The sequence below is a fragment of the Lethenteron reissneri genome, chromosome 4, assembly GCF_015708825.2.
Source record: "Lethenteron reissneri isolate LAM-NWPU_2019-01 chromosome 4, ASM1570882v1, whole genome shotgun sequence".
In the NCBI taxonomy this organism is placed as follows: Eukaryota; Metazoa; Chordata; class Hyperoartia; order Petromyzontiformes; family Petromyzontidae; genus Lethenteron; species Lethenteron reissneri.
Window position 1 is genome coordinate 10,161,706 of NC_083782.1, and position 20,622 is coordinate 10,182,327.

General features: G+C 50.3%; 1 protein-coding gene across 3 annotated transcripts in view; it reads left to right on the forward strand.

Moving 5' to 3' along the window:
- LOC133350435 (atrial natriuretic peptide receptor 2-like) overlaps positions 1–12,231 on the forward strand; it is a 65,792-nt gene extending 53,561 nt beyond the window's left edge. For all 3 annotated transcript variants that reach the window (XM_061564794.1, XM_061564785.1, XM_061564777.1), the window contains exons 18-23: positions 719–806; positions 3,731–3,870; positions 4,666–4,818; positions 6,557–6,655; positions 10,301–10,392; positions 11,475–12,231. In XM_061564794.1, the coding sequence (XP_061420778.1) occupies positions 719–806; positions 3,731–3,870; positions 4,666–4,818; positions 6,557–6,655; positions 10,301–10,392; positions 11,475–11,534 (632 nt within the window). In that variant the 3' untranslated portion in view covers positions 11,535–12,231. The remainder of the gene's footprint in view (positions 1–718; positions 807–3,730; positions 3,871–4,665; positions 4,819–6,556; positions 6,656–10,300; positions 10,393–11,474) is intronic.
- The last annotated feature ends 8,391 nt before the right edge of the window (positions 12,232–20,622 follow it).

Sequence of the window (20,622 nt, forward strand, 5' to 3'; positions counted from 1 at the left end):
TAGAATGGGAGATTGGGAAAACGGAGATAACGATAATAAAACAATGATTTAATAATAATTTAGAACATTTAGTATTTTCGCCATTTTTATCGCGCAAGACTCATCACAAAGGCGCTGTGCCTCGCAGACGTAGCCGACTGTAGTTTAACACCAGGGGGCGCTGTCGCGATGTGTAATCCCGATTATCTGCGGGCCATTCTTCAAGTTGGGCCTAATGACGCAATGGGCCTACCCTTTCTCGATTGGCGTCGCGGCATTTTTAACAACCAACTCTGAAGCAAACGGCACGGGTGTTATTGTTTGGTCACGGTTAATACGCTATACACTGCAGTGATAACCGGGGCGGCCTGCCGGATTCCGACCTTGAAACCGCGGCAACAAAGCAGCGCGTCACCGTCCTAGTGGCATATCCGGTGCTTGCTTTTCTATATATTTTTTATAATCTTTGCCGGGGTCAGCAACCCGCGGCTCCGGAGTCCCGCGCGGCTCTTTAAGGACTGCGTCTTCGCGATGTCACTTATCAAGGACCGCTGTCTTGTATTCACCATGCTGTGCGTTGCGGCTCTTGAAATAGTGAGGTTGTTGACCGAATTCGAGAAGAAATGGCTCTTGGTGTTAATTTGGATCCCGACCCTTTGTCTTCGGGTGACACTGGGCATCGACCCCCCCCCCCCTTTCTCACCACCTCGCCCCCACCTCCCATGTTTTCTTGTCCCAGGTATGTTACCGAAGCAGATTGCAGATGATCTGAGGCAAGGGCGGGTGACGAAGGCTCAGAGCTATGCAAGTGCCACGGTGTTTTTCAGGTACCAAACTACAACACGCAAATTATTTGGTGATGCTGCTGCTGCTGTGTTGGCGGCAGTGCACAAGCACAAACAACAACAGAACTCAACACATTCGTCAGGAACACTGTGGTTTTAACAGGAGAAATCTGTAATAATAGGCTATGTTTTTCGGGAAATGGCCTTTCTTCGTTGCACGTGGAGAAGTGCCGTACAATGCACTGTTCAGAATGGCGAGAATCGTTTAAAATAACGCCGCTTACTTTTTGCGGGAAAGCCTCGATGAGATTCAGGAGTCTTATCAGATGGCTCCTCCTGCATTGGGATGTTCGACCAATTCCTGTCCACATTTTGGCAGAGACGCCTGATTGGCTCATAGGTCGGAGCGCTGTCCTGGCACCGCCGAGTTCTCAACTGTACTGTTGACGGTTTCAGCCCGGTCACCAACGACTGCATAAAAAAAACACATCACGCAAAATGTTGGTTCCGCACTAAATGTGTCTGTGTTCCAGCCCAGAGAATGAACAACATCGGTCTGACTGTCGTACGAGTGGGTGAGCGAGTGCTGCCCCCTCCTGTGTGGGTGTGGCAGAGGTCACGTGAATGCTTCTCAGAAGTAGCTCTCTGATGTCCGCTTCCGCGGGCCGCCTCTCTAACAATTGAGGCTCGGCACTGCTTCGCGTGAGATCCGAATGGAATCTTCGTCCTGTGAGGACGTGATGCCGATAGCGCAGTCAAGATGAAAAAATGGGGGAAAAAAACTATGAAATCAAATATATAAAAAAATATAGACGTCGAAAATATGGATGCGCGACGTGTGTTAGGAAACTCATGTATCTGGAGAACTGCTGCGCGTATGAGGAGGATAATGCTCAAAGCTCTGCGCGGAAATGTGAGGGAACCCACTTGCTGTGCTGCCGTCTCCGAGACACCTTGCAGCCCAGCGTGGTTGGACATTTTACAAATGTGCACTCTCCACGAGCCCTTTTCTCCGCGGTGCTGGATTACAGTGGGAGCCATTGACCGGACACCCAGCTTGACAAATTACAATTCACATTAGTAATGTTCTCGCGCTTATCGGTATACAAATATAATTAACGGGAAAATGATGACTGATATTGTAGTTGAAATGAATTCTGTAAAAATACGAAAAAAATATGTTAATCACGTTGGCAGTAATATATCACGCGATCAGTTTGACTGGAACATTAGTGTTAACATCAAAACAAGTTGCCGAGGAGGAAGATACTGACTGAGCTTTTGTCACCGACATCCGCGAAAGTTTCTTAAAACCACCGATTAATCACACTCCGTGAGCCCCTCCTGGGACCACCCAATTAATAATGCTTCCCTATAATGACATGCATGGTTGGGTTATTTCTGGAGGGGAGCATAAATGACAGAAACGCAGTAATTCATCAACATCCAACTCTAATTTGAATAGCGATATTTTAAAGGCATCAGCATTCTGTAGGACAATGCAACTATGATAGGACACGGCTTGTGCCGTATTCCCCGGGTATGAGTGTACAATTGTGGAGAGCGGTGGCGCAGCGGTTGACGCACTGCGCTGCGAACCCGGCGACCCAGGTTTGATTCCCAATCGCGGCCAGCACTAGTGATGATTATCTGAACCTGTCCTGGGCCTCCCCGAAGTCAGCCTCAAATGAGTACCTGGTGCGGTGTGTAAACATCGCCACTGGGGAGACAAAGGCGACCGGACGTGGTGCTGTCCACCCACCCCCTCGTGTGCCCTACTGGCCTTCATAGCTAACAGCACTTGCCCAAAAAGTTTGTCAAGTCTACACGGGAGATCTTTGTCTTTGTGTGTGTAACCATATTTATATAACTTTATTGACACGGGGCATCAGTTTGGGGGGTGCGTCTTGCTTTCCAGAGTGTCCTATAATCTGGAGAATTGGGTCAACTTCCAAGAATCAAATAATCCTGGCTGTGTAAACAGTGGCACGGGGTGGTTGGCATGGTCCCCGGTGCGAAGGAGCGAGACGGAGAGGCCCCTGTCCCAAATTCCCCGTGGGCCCCGCTTGGCCCGTGGGCCTCGTGGTGGTTGCACTGCCTGCAACACTCTACAGCCGCTTCGATCTGACAAGAAAACTTGCGGTGCTCCGTCAACCGCTGCTGCGTCACCCCTCCTCCTCCACGAGTCGAGAATGAAAGACGACCCACGGTGTGACTGCGGCCACCCGCACCAGCCAGCGGAACCCGTATCGCGGACGGCTGCATCCTTCGCCCGCTCTCTCTCCGGCTGGCTGAGCAGTATTGGGGGTCGCGGCTGCTCCCGAAGCTATCGCGTGGCTCGCAGACTTAAAGTTGGGCGCGTGATTTGCACAGACTTGCCATGCGCTAGAAGAAGAAGACTGTATGTATGGATGTTGAACTTCTTTCGCACTGCACGTAGCCAACCGTGCTCATCGGAGGTGAATAATGCGTGCACGGCTTGCTTGTGTAATTGCACACAAACGCCTGCCACACAAGATGCACGCCGTGCCTTTTGCTAGAGGATGTCCCAAGAATTACGAAAGAAGCAAAGTCAAGTTGTCTCCCTAATGAGCAATGGGAATGGTGTTTGCTTCTTCTGAATGTGGAGATGCTACATTGATTTGTTGTGTGGCCAGTATCTCATAGCGACTACCACGGGCTTAGTCTTCTCACAGAGTCGTTTCCCTTTTTATTGGCCATGAAAGTGTCATCGGCTGACTTGACCCCAGATTGTGGTTGGACCTCGGAACCTCTGTGGGCGCGTGTCGAAGCGTCCTTCCCACGGTGCCACCGCAGCTGGCTGAAAATGATGATATGATGTTTAAAGTTGAATGACTGTGTGTGTACATTTGCATGAGTTGCGTGTTCACGTCGAGAAGGCTTCGGTTTAAAACGTTCCTTATTTTACACCGACTCTCAACACGAACGTCTGGTCCTCCGTACAGCGACATCGTTGGCTTCACGCAGCTGTCCAGCTCGAGCACCCCCTACGAAGTGGTGGACTTCCTGAACAAGCTGTACACGTCCTTCGACGGGATCATCGACAACTACGATGTGTACAAAGTGGAGACCATAGGAGATGCCTGTGAGTCATCGCTTCTCTTCACCACCACCAACATCAGTCGGGCAGTGACACGGCTGCGGTGGCTAGGAGATGTTGACTACCTCGCCTGGTATACAGGTCATGAGTTCGATCCTGACCCTGACGCCTGCTGCTGTATATGTGGAGTTTGCGTGTCTCTCTCCCCGTGGCCGCGTGGATTTTTCTCCGAGTCCTCCGGTTTTCCCCTCCACATTTAGAATCAACGTTGCGCGTTAAAAGTATTTGGCTGCTTTAAATTTCCACGTGATAAACCATTTCGTTGAGCTATCATTTGTGGCCAGGTCGCTTCTGAAAAGAGCTGTATGGTTCAACCTTACCTGGTAAAATAAAAAGTTTCGTTTTAGAGAGCGTTTTGTCGCTCCTTGGAGGGGTTCGCAGTTCGATTGTGGCAGGCTGCCCCGGCAAATACTGCAGTCGTGTGCAACATTTTCTGTAAAACAAACGCCGTCTGTTTCACGGTGGACGTTAAAGATCCCCTCACTCCATGAGATTAGCACGGTTGGCTACGTACGGTGCGAAGGAAGTTCAAAGTACGTCCATACGTACATTCAAAAACAGTAGGTCACTGTGTGCCCGGCATCATGGCCCATATTTTTCCCGAGTATGAAAAATGTCACCGCCAATTACTCAAATTGGATAACGCCGCCCTGCCGTGCAACATCCGCAGACTCTGTCTCTATGTTTGGTTAGATGATTATGTACGTGTGTGTTTTTTGTGTATGTGTGTTTTTCGTGTACATGTGTGTTGCGTTTTTAATTTTATTTTATTTATTCCAGATATGGTCGTTTCAGGAGTGCCCAATGAAAACCACAATCAGCACGCCGTTGAGACCGCAAATATGGCTCTCGATCTGGTGAACGTGTGCCAGGCGTTTGTCATTCCACACAAACCCGAGATGCAGTTGAAGATCAGGGCAGGAATTCACACAGGTGACACACACACACACCCATTCCTCACATTGCTCCGTGTTGGCAAACATCGCACCTCCTGGCTTTGACATTCCTCCTCGAAGGCGCTGGTGGTGGAACCACCAATCGCCTCTGATCATCATCGACAGCAGGCCGATGCGCACATCTCCTGCACGTAACGGAACGTTCAAGACACGCGCCACAAGGCGACCGTGCCCATGCAACCCGAACTGTGGACCAGAGAGTAAAACCACTGCAGTCTGTTGCCCCTTCCTCTAGGCCCTCTCGTGGTGAGCAGACCTCGACATTGGCATTGAGCCCCTGAGCACATTGCCACCACACGCAAGAATTGAGTTGCCAAACGATGCCCAATTGCCGGCCGGTGCCACGTAGACCTTGTGCCACGTAGGGGAAATTGCCGCTGGCGGGTGCAAGCGCTGTCAGCGACTGCCTATGAAGGCCGACACGGCACATGGGGTGGTGGGTGGCCAGCACCACGCCCGGCCGCCTTTGTCTCTCTAGTGGCGATTTTTACACACAGCACCGGGTACTCATTTGAGGCTGAATCGACCTAGGGGAGGCCCGGGATCGGTTAAAATATTCACCCCTGTAATTATTGGTCATGAGCGGGAAATTAACTCGGGTCACTGGTTTCTTAGCACAGTGCGCTAACCACTGTACCACCACTCCCCACACACACATAAACAAACCTCGGGCACGCACACTGAATCATACAAAAGCAAACGCTCACAAGGGATGTATCAAGATACATACAGACGCAGCCACATTGAGAGTACTCGTGTGTCCGAGGCTGGGAAGTCCACTGCTGTTGTGCCTCGAAGCTTGCGAATCAACGTCACAGCCTCTCCTGCTCCTGCTCATGAACCGATGTCGACGGGCCACCTCCGTTGCGGTGATCCTCTTGGGCGCGTTCCCTCCTTTGGCTGCCATTCCGTCACCGGTCTCTTCCATCGGCCATCATCCCGCCTGGCCGTGACGTGTCCTGCCCGCGGCCACTCTTTTATAAACACTCAGAATGAAGTCTCCAATGTGTGCTTGTTCCCTGTCCCACGCGCCAGCCTCTGCCGTGTCAGCCCCAGCGTGCGTCTCGACTGCAATTGCCTCTCTGTGCACTTTCACTTTGTGGTTCCATTTTCTCTGTCGGTCTCCCATGTTTCCTAGCCATCGGTCATAGCAGACAACGCAAACTCATTGGAAGCGTTATGCTCTGGGCACTTTGGTTGGTTATTTTGCACGCTCAATGTGAACGAATACAACCACTTGCGCCTGCTCTTGCGCACCTCCGTGTGTTGAGCATTTTGATCCTGGTGTGCCTTCAATAATTATAATTGGCCAAGATATAATAGAGGACCCACGCAGTAAAGTTTTACATTTGTGCCCCTCCAACGGTTTTGTTCAGCGCGTGATGTATTTCCCTCGTAGTTATATTTAGCCCAGAAATTGCATCCCTTTTTGAAGTTCTTCAACCATTTCTCGTAGTTCATGTCCATTGCTTGCTATTTTTACTTCATTGTCAGCAAGTTTGAGATTATGAACACTTCCTTCAATTATGGGATGCCATTAGCATGACTGACGCAACGTAAAATTAAAGTGTTACGATGAATATTGTTTACCTTAATTTCTCTGTCCTAGTTGAGACAAACGGCTTTGGTACAGAGTCTCTCTCTCTCTCTCTGTGTGCGACTTCTTTCGCGCCCCCCGCTTCACGTCCTCACCGCGTGCACTCGCGCCCCTGCAGGCCCGGTCGTCGCTGGCGTGGTGGGCACGAAGATGCCACGCTACTGCTTGTTTGGAGACACGGTAAACACCGCTTCGCGCATGGAGTCTACAAGTGAAGGTGCCTAATTGCAACAACCTTTGGACGCGATTAAAAATAAAAAACTGTTACGCAGTAAGCATGCAATGTTGATTAACGTTGGACCAATTTTGGCCCAACGTTACATGTTTACTGGGCATTTAGTCAGATGAGCTTTGCCGAGCTCTTAAGACTTCTTGAGGAGGGCCTTGCATTGGGGTATTTGGGCAATACCGTGAATGGGTGTTAGGGAGAGAGCCGGGGTGTAGAGACAAAAACCGGAGTACCTGGAGAAAACCGACGCGTACGTGGTGGGTAACATTCAAAGCTCCGCACAAATACATTCACTCCGCAGACAGACTCGGGCTCAATCTAGTGAGTGGACCGCATCTGTATGCGCCATCTCCAGGTATCTTGCAGGCCTCACGGTCACCCGCCCACAACACCTGGCTTGCATTGGTGGGCACCCAATCCAGGCACGAAACAGGCTCCTTAGCTGCTGAGATTTTTAAAAAGGTCATAGGTCATATGATTCTAGGCGTGGAGTCATTCAGCCTCGAGGTGCCATTCGACTGTTTAAACAAACACCCAGGCAGGCCACAGCTTAATATGCAGATGTTAATGCAGAAACCCACCAAAGCGTCGTGTAATCACAGAGATGTGCTCTTGGGTGTGGAGGAGTATTCCCAAGTGCTCGTGGAAATGTTTTAGAGAGGACATCAAGTGGTGAGTGGCGGTAGGACTGCTCTGGGTGGCAACCTGAGGCTGGGTGGGGGGAGGCTCGCGAGAGGGGAGGGGGGGCTGAAGGGGGCATGGAGCTGTTAGTTTAGTGTCCAGTTTCCATGGGAACGTCATAGGGTGTGCATATTTTAAAAAATATATACACAACAATTTTATTGTGCCAGGTAAGGTCCACTGGGCTATATATCTGTTTTTGAGAAGCGACCTGGCCACAAATGATAGCTCACCAAAGTGGCTTATCGTGTGGAAATCTGTAGCAGCCACAGGCTATAAAACGCACGTTTCTAAATGTAGAGGGGAAAACTGGAGGGCCTGGAGAAAAATCCACATGAACACGGGGAGAACATGCAAACTCCAAATATACAGCAGCAGGCGTCAGGGTCGGGATTGAACCCACGACCTCCTGTATACCAGGCGGGGGAGTGAACATCTCGCTACCGCGGCGCCCACATACATCAGTGAACCGTCGCTCAGTGAGAGCTTGCTTTTTCCCTGCAGCTGATCCTACTGCCTGTGATCATCTGCACTGCTGAGACCCCCACTCCCTGTGAAAGTCCAAGCTCAAGACCTCCCCATTCTTTCTAGATTTGAAGCTTTCGTGACTGCAAGGATTGATATTCTTAGGTTTTTTCGGTAAAGTCACGTAGGTAAAAAATAAAGATTAATGCAAATAAAAATCACGACGTTTCGGAGGCAACACAAGCTTCCGTCTTCAGGTGGAACAGTCACAGCACGATAGCTGTATCAAGTGAGAGAAACGTCGTGATTTTTATTTTATTTTTTATTTTACTTTTATTAATTTTAATTTTTTACCTACGTGACTTTACAGAAAAAACCTAAGAATATGAATATACCTCCCCATTCTACCTATGACCGTCTCGCTCTCTCTCTTTGCAACCTACCCACATCGACGCTTCTATCATACTGTCATCCCAACTCTCTCTCAGCCCTGCAGAATTGCATCCCTCATTCCCGACAAGTAATAAGATAACCTCTTCAGATTATCCACACGCGGGCATATGTCCCCAGTCTTTGTGGCTTCTTGAGATGCAGCCGCACTTTAGATTGTTTTCAAAATCCACATCGTTTTGCATTCTAATGGTGGTTATTGTGGTGAAGCGTGTACGAACATTTTGAAGCATCTACAATATGCCTGCAATCTAGCACTTTGGAATCAAAGTGATGTGGCTCACACACCGATTTCACTGTGCACTGTGCACTGTGAGACTCGCAAACCTGCTGACCCATGATGTAACCACAGAGAATGGTTGCAAATCCATTCTTGACCCATCTGTACTTACGTAATTTTATTTATTGATTTCCTCCCAGTTATTCCGATAGTTCTATCAGCATAAAGTCACGAGACAAAGTGCCCATTCAGATCTCTCTCAGGGCAGTACAACCCACCGGTTTAGGGAATGGCACACAGAAGCAGATCTCACAGAGCTACCTCTGAGACACCTTAAAATGCCTTCAGGTCCGCTATGTAGAGGCCAGAACTTCCCTCACCCGCTCTGCATATGAGAGTAACGTCCGTCGCGTAACAATCAAACCGATATTTATATTTTCAGAGGTAGAACTTAGCCAAATTACGTGCTGAACCAAATTTAACATGATCGTGTTTTTGTGCAGTCACCGGTGACCCTCGCCTGGCATGCAGGAGGTCGTGGGTTATCATGTGTGGCCGGGTCGCTTCTGAAAAAGAGCTACATAGCTCAGTGGGCATTACCTCGTACATATAAACACATTTTTAGTTCATAGTTTACACTTGATAACCTGGTTTAATCACAGGCAGTGGCAGCATGGATTTGCACGCAGAATCTGAGCAGTTCCAGCTCCGTGCACTTACCTCAGTCTGCTGTGTAGACCTTCAGGCCGTCTCTCATCACGTGTGTGGGATTTCACAAATACTCCCGGTTCTTCTCACGTGCCGTGGTGGCTACGCACGCCTCTAATCCAGCGCTGTGGAGGCAGTGAGGGTTGGTGGACCACACACTTGTTGTGGAACTCCCTTCCCGTGGACGTCGAGATGCCACATGCTGGCTTTCCAGTAGAAGGCAGTACAGCAGAATGCGGACTCATATCCTCTGCCCCTTCTGTGTTGGATAGGGTGTCTCGCGCATTTGTGTAGGGAGGGAGGGAGGGACAGATGGACGGACGGCGATGTCCTCAGGATGTGCGGGGATGCTATTCTAGGAAAAGGTTTTATCTGGCTGGCTGGCTGGCTGAAGGGACAGATGGACAATTATGTCCAAAAGATGGGCGGCCTGCTCGTGTTTTATACAAATAAAATGGCGAAACTTTTGAAAGAAGAACCCACAGCAAAATGAGTATTTGACAACCCATAAAATGATTTGTATTAAAATTAAATGATCAAAAGTTGCCGACATATTTAATTCTGGGAAACCGTGTTTCAGTGAAGTGAGAAACACAGTGTCCACTTGCGCAGTGCTCCCTCGCGAAGCAAATTCCATTTCTCAGTTAAATCTAGATGGTGCCAAGGGCTGAAACTACATTCGTGTAGATATTTTTCAATCTTCCAAATTCCTCAAATCTTGCCTCGCTCTTGATGGGCGAAATGCATTTGTGTTTTTCAAGATTACAACGTGTTCCCTGATATGGTTCCGACGTGTGTTCGTGTGTGAAGCGATAGTGTGGTGGTTAGCGTGCTGGGCTACAAACCAGGCGGCCCGAGTTCGATTCCCACTCACGACCAACACGACGATTTTCTGAACCGGTCCTAGGTCTCCTCTAAGTCGACTCAGCCTAAAAAGAGTACCTGGTGCGGTGCATACACATCACTACTAGGGAGACAAAGGCGGCCGGGCGTGGTGTTGACCACCCACCCCCTCGTGTGCCGTGCTGGTCTTCATAGGTGCTTGCTAACAGTACTTGCCCCAACAGTCTGTGAAGGCTATACGGGGGATCTTTGTTTTTTGTGTGAAGCTCTGAAGATCCAATGCAGCCCAAGCACGAGCAGTATCCTGCAGCAAATCGGAAGCTATTTGCTGAGCTGTCGTGGAACCGTGACCGTCAAGGTAAGGGTTGGCGTTAGGGATCCGTTAAATGATCCATAATAGAGTTGTTTTGGGTTATATCGCGTAAATATATAAATGTGTCATTAAAACCCGCCACCACCCCACACAGCCAACTAGTAAGGGTTGTCACGTAAACAGAACGTGGCCAATTCGTCACTTGTACAGCACTAACCGGTGTGTTGGAGAGCCAAGCCACAACATTTACAATCTGAGCTCGACGTTTCGCCAGTAACTACAACCAGCTTCATCAGGCGACAGCCAGATGAAGCCTGTTTTGTAATTATTTTGAGTTGGCGTGTTCTCTCTCTCCCCGTGGTTACATGTATTTTTCTCTGGGCCCTTCAGTTTTTCCCTCCACATTTCTAAACGTGTGTTTAGATTACTTGGCTACTTTACATTTCCACGTGTGATATAAGCCACTTGAATGAGCTATCATGTGTGCACAGGTCGCCTGTGAAAAAGAGAGCTCAGCGGGCTTTACCTGGTAAATAAAATGGAATGATGGTACACAAAATGTATTTCCACTTGAGTTCGTAAAGAACTAGCGAGCTCTTTTGTGAAGGAGCCATTCACAAATGGGCGAGATCCCCGTGGGTGGGAGCAGTGGTGGCGGTGGCGGCAGTGGTCAGCGCCTTGCACTATGAACCTGGTTAGTCACGAGTTTGACCCCTGGGCCACGGCTAACATCAGCGGCGAGTGGCGGTGTGATCCGGTCCAGGGTGAATACCTCTTCCCCAACCTTCACTTGCCATCGTGGTGTAAATATGGTCAACCAACCCTCGTGGCCGACGATGAAAATAATCGAGATTTGAAGCTTTCGTGACTGCAGGAATCCATACTCTTTGGTTCTTTCGGTAAAGTCACGTAGGTAGAAAAATAATGATATATTATTTTTTGTTTTATTTTTCTACCTACGTGACTTTACCCAAAGAACCAAAGAGGTGAAAATAATATAAACTGATCGATTGAATGTTTTTTTAGGTTTATTATAATTTTAATGGTGTGTGTGCGTTTTTTTTGTTCAACTTGTATATATTCATTGTAAATGTGAGTGTGTGCCAAATGCGTCTTTAACATTGCAGGGGAAAGGAGAGATGATCACCTGGTGGCTGGAGGGGAGAGATACAAATACAAAAAAATAAATAATACGTTGGAGACACTGACCACGATTTCCAAGGTCTACCTGATTGTCCGATCATAGTAGACAAACCATGGACTTTATTGAGTGTTATTAGCATGAACCTAACGTCTGTATTTCATTCGAAGTAAAGTATACTTCTAAGTAAACAAAACACATCGTGTGCCGTTTGCACGATACACTGGGATGCCTCGTGTCTCACTCCCCGGCTGCAGCTGCTTCACACACCAAGTGCCTCGGCCCTGCCTGCAGAATCCCTATTTATAGACTGGAGGAATCCGATGAGCTGTGAAGCTCTTTCACAGATGTACGCATGTACGTGGAACGTATTTTTCACCGTACGTAGCCAACCGTGCTAATCGGAGGTGCGGGGAAAGGACAACAAACTGAACACAGAAATTCATAATAGAGTTTTTTTGGGTTAGATCGCGTAAATAAATAAATGTGTCGTTAAACCCACCACCACCCGACACAGCCAACTCGTAAGGGTTGTCACGTAAACAGAACGTGGCCAATTCGTTGCTAGTACAGCACTAACCGGTGTGTTGGAGAGCCAAGCCACAACATTTACAATCTGAGTACGACGTTTCGCCAGTAATTACAACTAGCTTCATCAGGCGACAGCCAGATTTGTGGAGAAGTCTTACTGTTTCGTTCCTTATTTAGAGGCGTAGACGTGGTGACCACGCTTCTGCGCTCTTGCACAATGTGGGGGGGGGGGGGGGGGGGGGATTAATGAGTCAACGTACATAATGCATGTGCATTAGGCGAGCCCGTTGATCTTGTCCTAACCAGTCCATTGTGTGTATTAAAATAGCCGTACCAACGCTAATCCCTTTTGAAGTATAGGCATGCATTTAAACAATGTATTATTTGATGATTCGCTTCCACGCAGCACTCAGTCGGTAGCTATCCAAACGGTTACAATTATTTGTATTTCTTTCAATTTGGTCGCGAAAGCCTCCGTGTTCAACTCAACACAGAAAGCGCATGTCCCACAGCGGCGTGCCGGAAAGTTTCCCAGGCCCCCATCATACCATTTATCCCCCACCTCCCTCCCTCTATAAGAGTGCACAACTTAAAATAATCACTTGAATTGTTGTGGAGAATGTACATAACCGTAACAAAACAGGTAAGCGGACGGTGTCTCCTTCATATATATAAAACGTTTTTTTTAAACCCACCGGCCACATTGACTTCTGTGAGTGCATCATCTCAACGGCATTGATGCGGCGCTAGCAAGCTCCGTCTTGACCGTACGTCCATCTCATCAGCAGCAGGCGGCCTCACTTGATGTGAACGCTGCTCGACTGCCAGACGTTTATACTGGTAGGAATCCTCCTGGTTACACCAGCACACAGGGAATTATTGTGTCCGTCCGTCCGTCGTGCATCCAAAAATGGGAGGGGTGGGGCTGGGTGGAGAGGGGAGGGTGGGGAGGGGCTGGGTGGGGAGGGTGGGGCTGGGTGGGGGGTGGGAGGGGTGGGGCTGGGTGGGGAGGGGCTGGTCACCCCGTGGTGCCCTTATAAAACTCAACGTTTAACCTACTCACGGCATATTTGCGGAATACACCACGCCGCCGTTGACCCTGGCCATTGACCGAGCAACCCAACGTTCCTACCAGCTCCCTCCACAGGAGGAATGTGTTAGCGGTGCGTGGTCTGCAAGTCGAGCACGGAACGTGGCGTGTCCCCGTCCTGGCGATGTAAGCGCCCACTCCCACTGCAGTATTTGTGCACATGGTGTGAACCTGTCACTTTCTATAGATGTCCACATGCTGTGTAATATGACCTTTTGCGCACGCACTGATGTATTCTTAATCTCACGTAGATTCACTCTCAAGTGCAGTAAAGCATTTCCCACGTCTAGAGCGGGTCCGCATCCTTTTGTCCGGTCTTCTTTTGAATGTCGAGATGACACGAGCAACATTACTGTGCGTGAATATTGAGGTTATTAAGCCATTCCATAGGCTGTGTGGAGGGTGAATGACACTTTTATTCTGAATAATACTTTCATTTTGCGTAGTGTCGTTCGTGCCAAAAGCATCCCACAACGCTGTGCATGAATTATACAGGTTGGTGCTTAAAAAAACATATTCACACTTCTGAGAATTGCAACAACAAAACCGCGAGAAATTTGCCTCCTCCGGGCTCTGGATACCACCTGGAGAAGATTCCAGGCAACGCGTTGACAACGATGGCGAACACGTGGAGACTTTGACTTTTTTAAGCTGTTAACATTCATTTGTTATCGTATTACAATGTGGTATTATTCCTTCTTATTCCATTAAAAACGATAGTTCCATGTAAGTGTTAACATTTTTTGAAGCACCCTGTATATATGAGGCACAGATCCCGTATCCGTATGGCGCGAACACAAACACACCGAGCAAATGTGAACCCCAACTACTACCAAGAAAACAAAAAAAACGAATAAACAAATTAAGCAGTGGCACAGAAATAAAAAGAGCAAACAATAACAAAGTTACCACAACACAGCGGTGGGTGGCGGTGTTCTTGTAGACAAATCGGCGGTGCAGAGGGCATTGTGGGATCACGTGAGCCAATGGCCTGGTTGGTGACCACCGCATCTCCCGTGCCCTGCTCTACACAGATTCAGGGCTGCCCACTGTTTTTGTTAGCCAGCTATCCGTGTGCAATGTGACTGTCACTTCGCACAAATATTCACGTATCTGCCCTCGTCACATATCCGCCTGTATTACCCTCGGTCCCCAGGGAGTCGGGAGTGTAACGTTGTGCTGACGAGCACGATACGTTTGGGAAAGAGAAGTGCATTTCATTCGGGTGCATGTTGACGTGTTCTGTGTTCCGTGCGATGTCCCCCTGGCAACAACACAGGGCACAGTGTGTTGTCTGACTATCCTCGTTTTCACAGCTGCAACTTTACACAATTGCTGCTCACACAACTTGCATCTTCATTTTTCACGACAAACGCACAACTTGCCAATGTGGAAATATGTTATTAGCAAGCACGCAACAATTCCCCCTCCTCCGCCTCCCCCCACACCATTCGATGAATCGTCACGACTTGGGCTCATGATTCATTACAGCAAACTAAGGAACATCGCTGCCCTTGGAGGGGTTTTGTTGTCGTCAACCCGCATCACCCCCCCCCCCCGTCTTCCACAACCCCCACCACAACCCCCACCACAACCCCCATCACAACCCCCACCACAACCCCCACCACAACCCCCACCACAACCCCCATCACAACCCCCACCACAACCCCCACCACAACCCCAACCACAACCCCCACCACAACCCCCATCACAACCCCCATCACAACCCCCATCACAACCCCCACCACAACCCCCACCACAACCCCCACCACAACCCCCGCCACAACCCCCATCACAACCCCCACCACAACCCCCACCACAACCCCAACCACAACCCCCACCACAACCCCCATCACAACCCCCACCACAACCCCCACCACAACCCCCACCACAACCCCCATCACAACCCCCATCACAACCCCCACCACAACCCCCACCACAACCCCCATCACAACCCCCACCACAACCCCCACCACAACCCCCATCACAACCCCCATCACAACCCCCACCACAACCCCCACCACAACCCCCATCACAACCCCCACCACAACCCCCATCACAACCCCCACCACAACCCCCACCACAACCCCCACCACAACCCCCACCACAACCCCCATCACAACCCCCACCACAACCCCCATCACAGCCCCCACCACAACCCCCATCACAACCCCCATCACAACCCCCACCACAACCCCCACCACAACCCCCACCACAACCCCCATCACAACCCCCACCACAACCCCCATCACAACCCCCACCACAACCCCATCACAACCCCCACCACAACCCCCACCACAACCCCCATCACAACCCCCATCACAACCCCCACCACAACCCCCATCACAACCCCCATCACAACCCCCACCACAACCCCCACCACAACCCCCACCACAACCCCCATCACAACCCCCACCACAACCCCCATCACAACCCCCACCACAACCCCCATCACAACCCCCACCACAACCCCCACCACAACCCCCACCACAACCCCCATCACAACCCCCATCACAACCCCCACCACAACCCCCATCACAACCCCCATCACAACCCCCATCACAACCCCCACCACAACCCCACCACAACCCCCACCACAACCCCCACCACAACCCCCACACAACCCCCACCACAACCCCCACCACAACCCCCACCACAACCCCCACCACAACCCCCATCACAACCCCCATCACAACCCCCACCACAACCCCCACCACAACCCCCACCACAACCCCCACCACAACCCCCATCACAACCCCCATCACAACCCCCACCACAACCCCCACCACAACCCCCACCACAACCCCCATCACAACCCCCACCACAACCCCAATCACAACCCCCATCACAACCCCCATCACAACCCCCATCACAACCCCCATCACAACCCCCACCACAACCCCCATCACAACCCCCATCACAACCCCCACCACAACCCCAATCACAACCCCCATCACAACCCCCATCACAACCCCCATCACAACCCCCACCACAACCCCATCACAACCCCCACCACAACCCCCACCACAACCCCCACCACAACCCCAATCACAACCCCCACCACAACCCCAATCACAACCCCCACCACAACCCCCACCACAACCCCCATCACAACCCCCACCACAACCCCCATCACAACCCCCACCACAACCCCAATCACAACCCCCATCACAACCCCCACCACAACCCCCACCACAACCCCCACCACAACCCCCATCACAACCCCCACCACAACCCCAATCACAACCCCCATCACAACCCCCATCACAACCCCCATCACAACCCCCATCACAACCCCCACCACAACCCCCATCACAACCCCCATCACAACCCCCACCACAACCCCAATCACAACCCCCATCACAACCCCCATCACAACCCCCATCACAACCCCCACCACAACCCCATCACAACCCCCACCACAACCCCCATCACAACCCCCACCACAACCCCCACCACAACCCCCACCACAACCCCCATCACAACCCCCACCACAACCCCCATCACAACCCCCATCACAACCCCCACCACAACCCCCATCACAACCCCCACCACAACCCCAATCACAACCCCCACCACAACCCCCATCACAACCCCACCACAACCCCCACCACAACCCCATCACAACCCCCACCACAACCCCAATCACAACCCCCATCACAACCCCCACCACAACCCCAATCACAACCCCCATCACAACCCCCATCACAACCCCCATCACAACCCCCATCACAACCCCCATCACAACCCCCACCACAACCCCCATCACAACCCCCACCACAACCCCCACCACAACCCCCACCACAACCCCCACCACAACCCCCATCACAACCCCCACCACAACCCCCACCACAACCCCCATCACAACCCCCATCACAACCCCCACCACAACCCCCACCACAACCCCCACCACAACCCCCACCACAACCCCCACCACAACCCCCACCACAACCCCCACCACAACCCCCACCACAACCCCCACCACAACCCCTATCACAACCCCCACCACAACCCCCACCACAACCCCCATCACAACCCCCACCACAACCCCCATCACAACCCCCCTCACAACCCCCATTACAACCCCCACCACAACCCCCACTATACCCAAACCAGCCCAACCCCATCTCTCAGGAACCGAAGGGTGGGGCTTAAACAGAAAGAGGCGGGGCCTAAAGAAGAAGGGGCGGGGCATAATGAGCGAGGGGGCGGGGCTTAAGGAGCGAGGGGCGGGGCTTAAAAAGGAAAGGAGCGGGGGGGGGTAATCACGATGAGTGGGGGCTTAACGAGTGAGGGGCTGAGCATGCATAGATCGACCTCTTACAAAATCATCTGGACAGTGGTGAAGTGTCGACCAAAAACACATGTTATTTGTTTATTAGAGGAGCACTTTGGAACCCCCTTAAGTGGAAGTCCTGCCAGCAGCGGCATTGACAAGCAATTGCAGGGCTGCACCTTGACAGTTCACCATTTCCCCCACCGACAGTCCATTGTGAAAGTTGCTTGGAACGTCTCTGGCATCCAGAGTCCTGAGGTATTCCGTCGAGTTCACTTCGTACATTGAGAGTTGTGAATATCGGCGATGAAAAAGAGTGTAATCCAAACTAAGCCTGCCCTTGGAAATCATGCTAAGTGTAAATTGGCAGCACTCTATGATGGCGAGTGACTGGTAAAAATGAGTGAATGAAAGGCAGATGTTGAATATGGTGCACGCTGTGGCACTATTTGGAGACACACGTGTAGGATGGACAACAGGAACACTGAAAGTGTTGTTGTTGTTGTTGTTCGGGAAAATGAAAGGAACCGTAAAGAGAGGAAGACCTCGCAGAGAATGACTTGACCACGACATGAGAGATTGATGCCAGAAGTTAGAACGATGGGACGCGCTACTTGAGCATCTTGGCACAAGACGGAGGAAAGTGGAAACAGCGAATGACGAAACGAGCGGCAGACGCCTCCGGGCTCCCTGCCCCACGTGATGATGGTCACGTGACTCAGGGGTCAGAGCACCGAGCCTGAGTTTGAGTTTGGGTTTCAGTCACCCATGATTATAGTACTGCATTAACTACACTGCCCTAAAAGGGGGAAAAAATCGATGACATTTCGGATGAAGGGCCTTCTTTCATTGGACATGAATGGCAGACATTGTTACTTGTGCTTGGGCACCACTGCCAACTCAGCATCACAAAATAATATCATGACTTTACTGTGGTCTGGAGTATATTGAGTTGATGGTCTTTGCAATTTGTGTAGCCAAATAATTATGACGGGGTTTTCTCTCTCTCCATTAATTTGTCTTGTGTTAAAGCTCCGCGACTTAAAACAAGTATTTATTTGTTTTATTCCACTTTGTTTTTCCAGGGAAACCTCACCGAGTCTCGTGACGTTTTTCAGGAGTGTCCTGCCGGGTGTTTTTCTCCAGTAGGGGGCTGTGACTGTCTCGTATATCCTGAATGAGTCAATTATTCGATGTGACATTTCATCTTTAGACCACACCGCCGACACACAACGGCCCACTCTTGCGAATGACGCCACGGTAAACTTGAACGTCCTCTGTAACAATCCATCTGGCAACCCGCAGTCATAACCAGGCCGGCCACCGGATTCGAACCGTGAACCTTTGCAACAACAACAACGCTGCAAACGCGCTCTCACTAGGCCGCGTCTCTGCAGTATACGATGTTACGTTGTAATGTCACACGAGTTACATTGCATGCGCGGGTTATCCTACAAAGTCGTGTGGCCAACGTTGAAGCGTAGGTCAAATTATATTTTTTTTATTAGAGGGTCTATTTTTTAGAGCTCCCTATAACGGAGGCCCTTCTGGCAGCGGTGGCATCAACACGACTTTGCAGGGGCTGCATCTTTTTATATTTCATCGTCACCCCATCCATCTGCAGTCCCTTGTGCAATGTTATCGGAACGTCTCTCGCATTCCAGAGTGCTGAGATATTCCGGTGACATCGTCACTCTTTCTTTTTTAAAGTGTTATTCCTCCTCTGGTGAGGCAACCGAAGAAGCCGGAGGAAACCCCATGCCACCCAACAGGGTAGAACTTTCACAGACGCATCAGAGAAATGCGCCTTCGGTGGGAATCTAACTCAGACGCTGTTGGCCACTGAGCCACCCTGATATCCAGAGTCAATCCAGATGTTGTACCGTATGTTTGGTTAAAAGTAAGCGTTGTGTTTTTCCACTTACGTCAACGTAAACCCGCAGTAAATGATTATGTCATTCAATTGTAGGGTTTATATGATTTACTAGAGTTGTGCCAGAGATAATTACAATTTCTGTGGTAGAAATACAGCACAGTACAACGTCGCATATGTAACTCGCTGGGGACTGAGGTATACACAGACATATGTCTGGAACGCTCTTCCCCATGGTATGTGTAAGCCACTGGGAGCTAAGCACTTTTAAATCATCTCGATAGAAAACCCATTCCTCTAGAACTGCTGTTTTTCGCATGTGTTGTCCTTCCACCCGCACCACCGATTAGCGTGGTTGGCTACGTACGGTGAAAAAGAATTCCAACATACGTACAGATAGGTTACTGGACAAAAACAAAGGGCAAACTTCTATAAGCATGGGTAAATGATTGACTGTAGTTTAGAAGTGAGCGAATATACATGAGGTTTAAAATACTAAACTTTTTTTTTTATTTTACCAGGTAACGCCCCAATGAGCTATTCAGTTCTTTTTTCAGAAGCGAGCTGGCCACAAATGCCAGCTCAAAGAAGTGGCTCATCACGTGGAAATTTATAGCAGCGAAATACTCTAAAGGCATGTTTCTAAATGTGGAGGGAAACCCCGGATGACCTGGAGAAACATCCATGCAACTAGGGGGGAGAGAGACACGCAAATATACAGCAGGCGTCAGGGTCGAGATCGCCACCGTGACACCCATAAAATACACCACCGCGTGTGCAAAGGTTGAATTTGTAAATGCCTTATCGAGAATGACAGTTACACCGCACATGCACAAATCCTGCACCGGGTGTGGGCGGATAATTGGGTCGGGGCTGATAATTGTGACGTGTTGGTCATGGGGCATAGTTGTTGCCGTGCTGAGTTCTCTGTCGGAATCGGCGTGCTGGGTGCGTCAGCAAATTCCACGACCAAAACAATGACCCGTGCAAAAAAAATTTTAACCAAATATTTGTTTAGCTATCGTTTAACGGATGTTATGCATTAAGCTCTCGCCACGATGTCCATCATCGTCTCTCTCTCTCTCTCGACACTTTCTGCAAGATCCGTGCGTGGTCCGTCGGGTGCCAGCCGAGCTGCATTGGCTTCCGGAAGCCCGTGACAAGGTCGCACTCATCACACACACAAAGTGCCTGCCACACGTGAACCACAAACACCCTCTTGCTCATCTCGTCAAGGAGCCTGTAAACCAGCATCACGTCAACTTCTCACAGCGGCGGGTTTTGGCTGCTGGCCATCGAACAAAGAAGGCGGCCACCGCCTCGCGCGGCGCTTTCAGATGCGCTTCTGCGGCCGTCTGGAACGC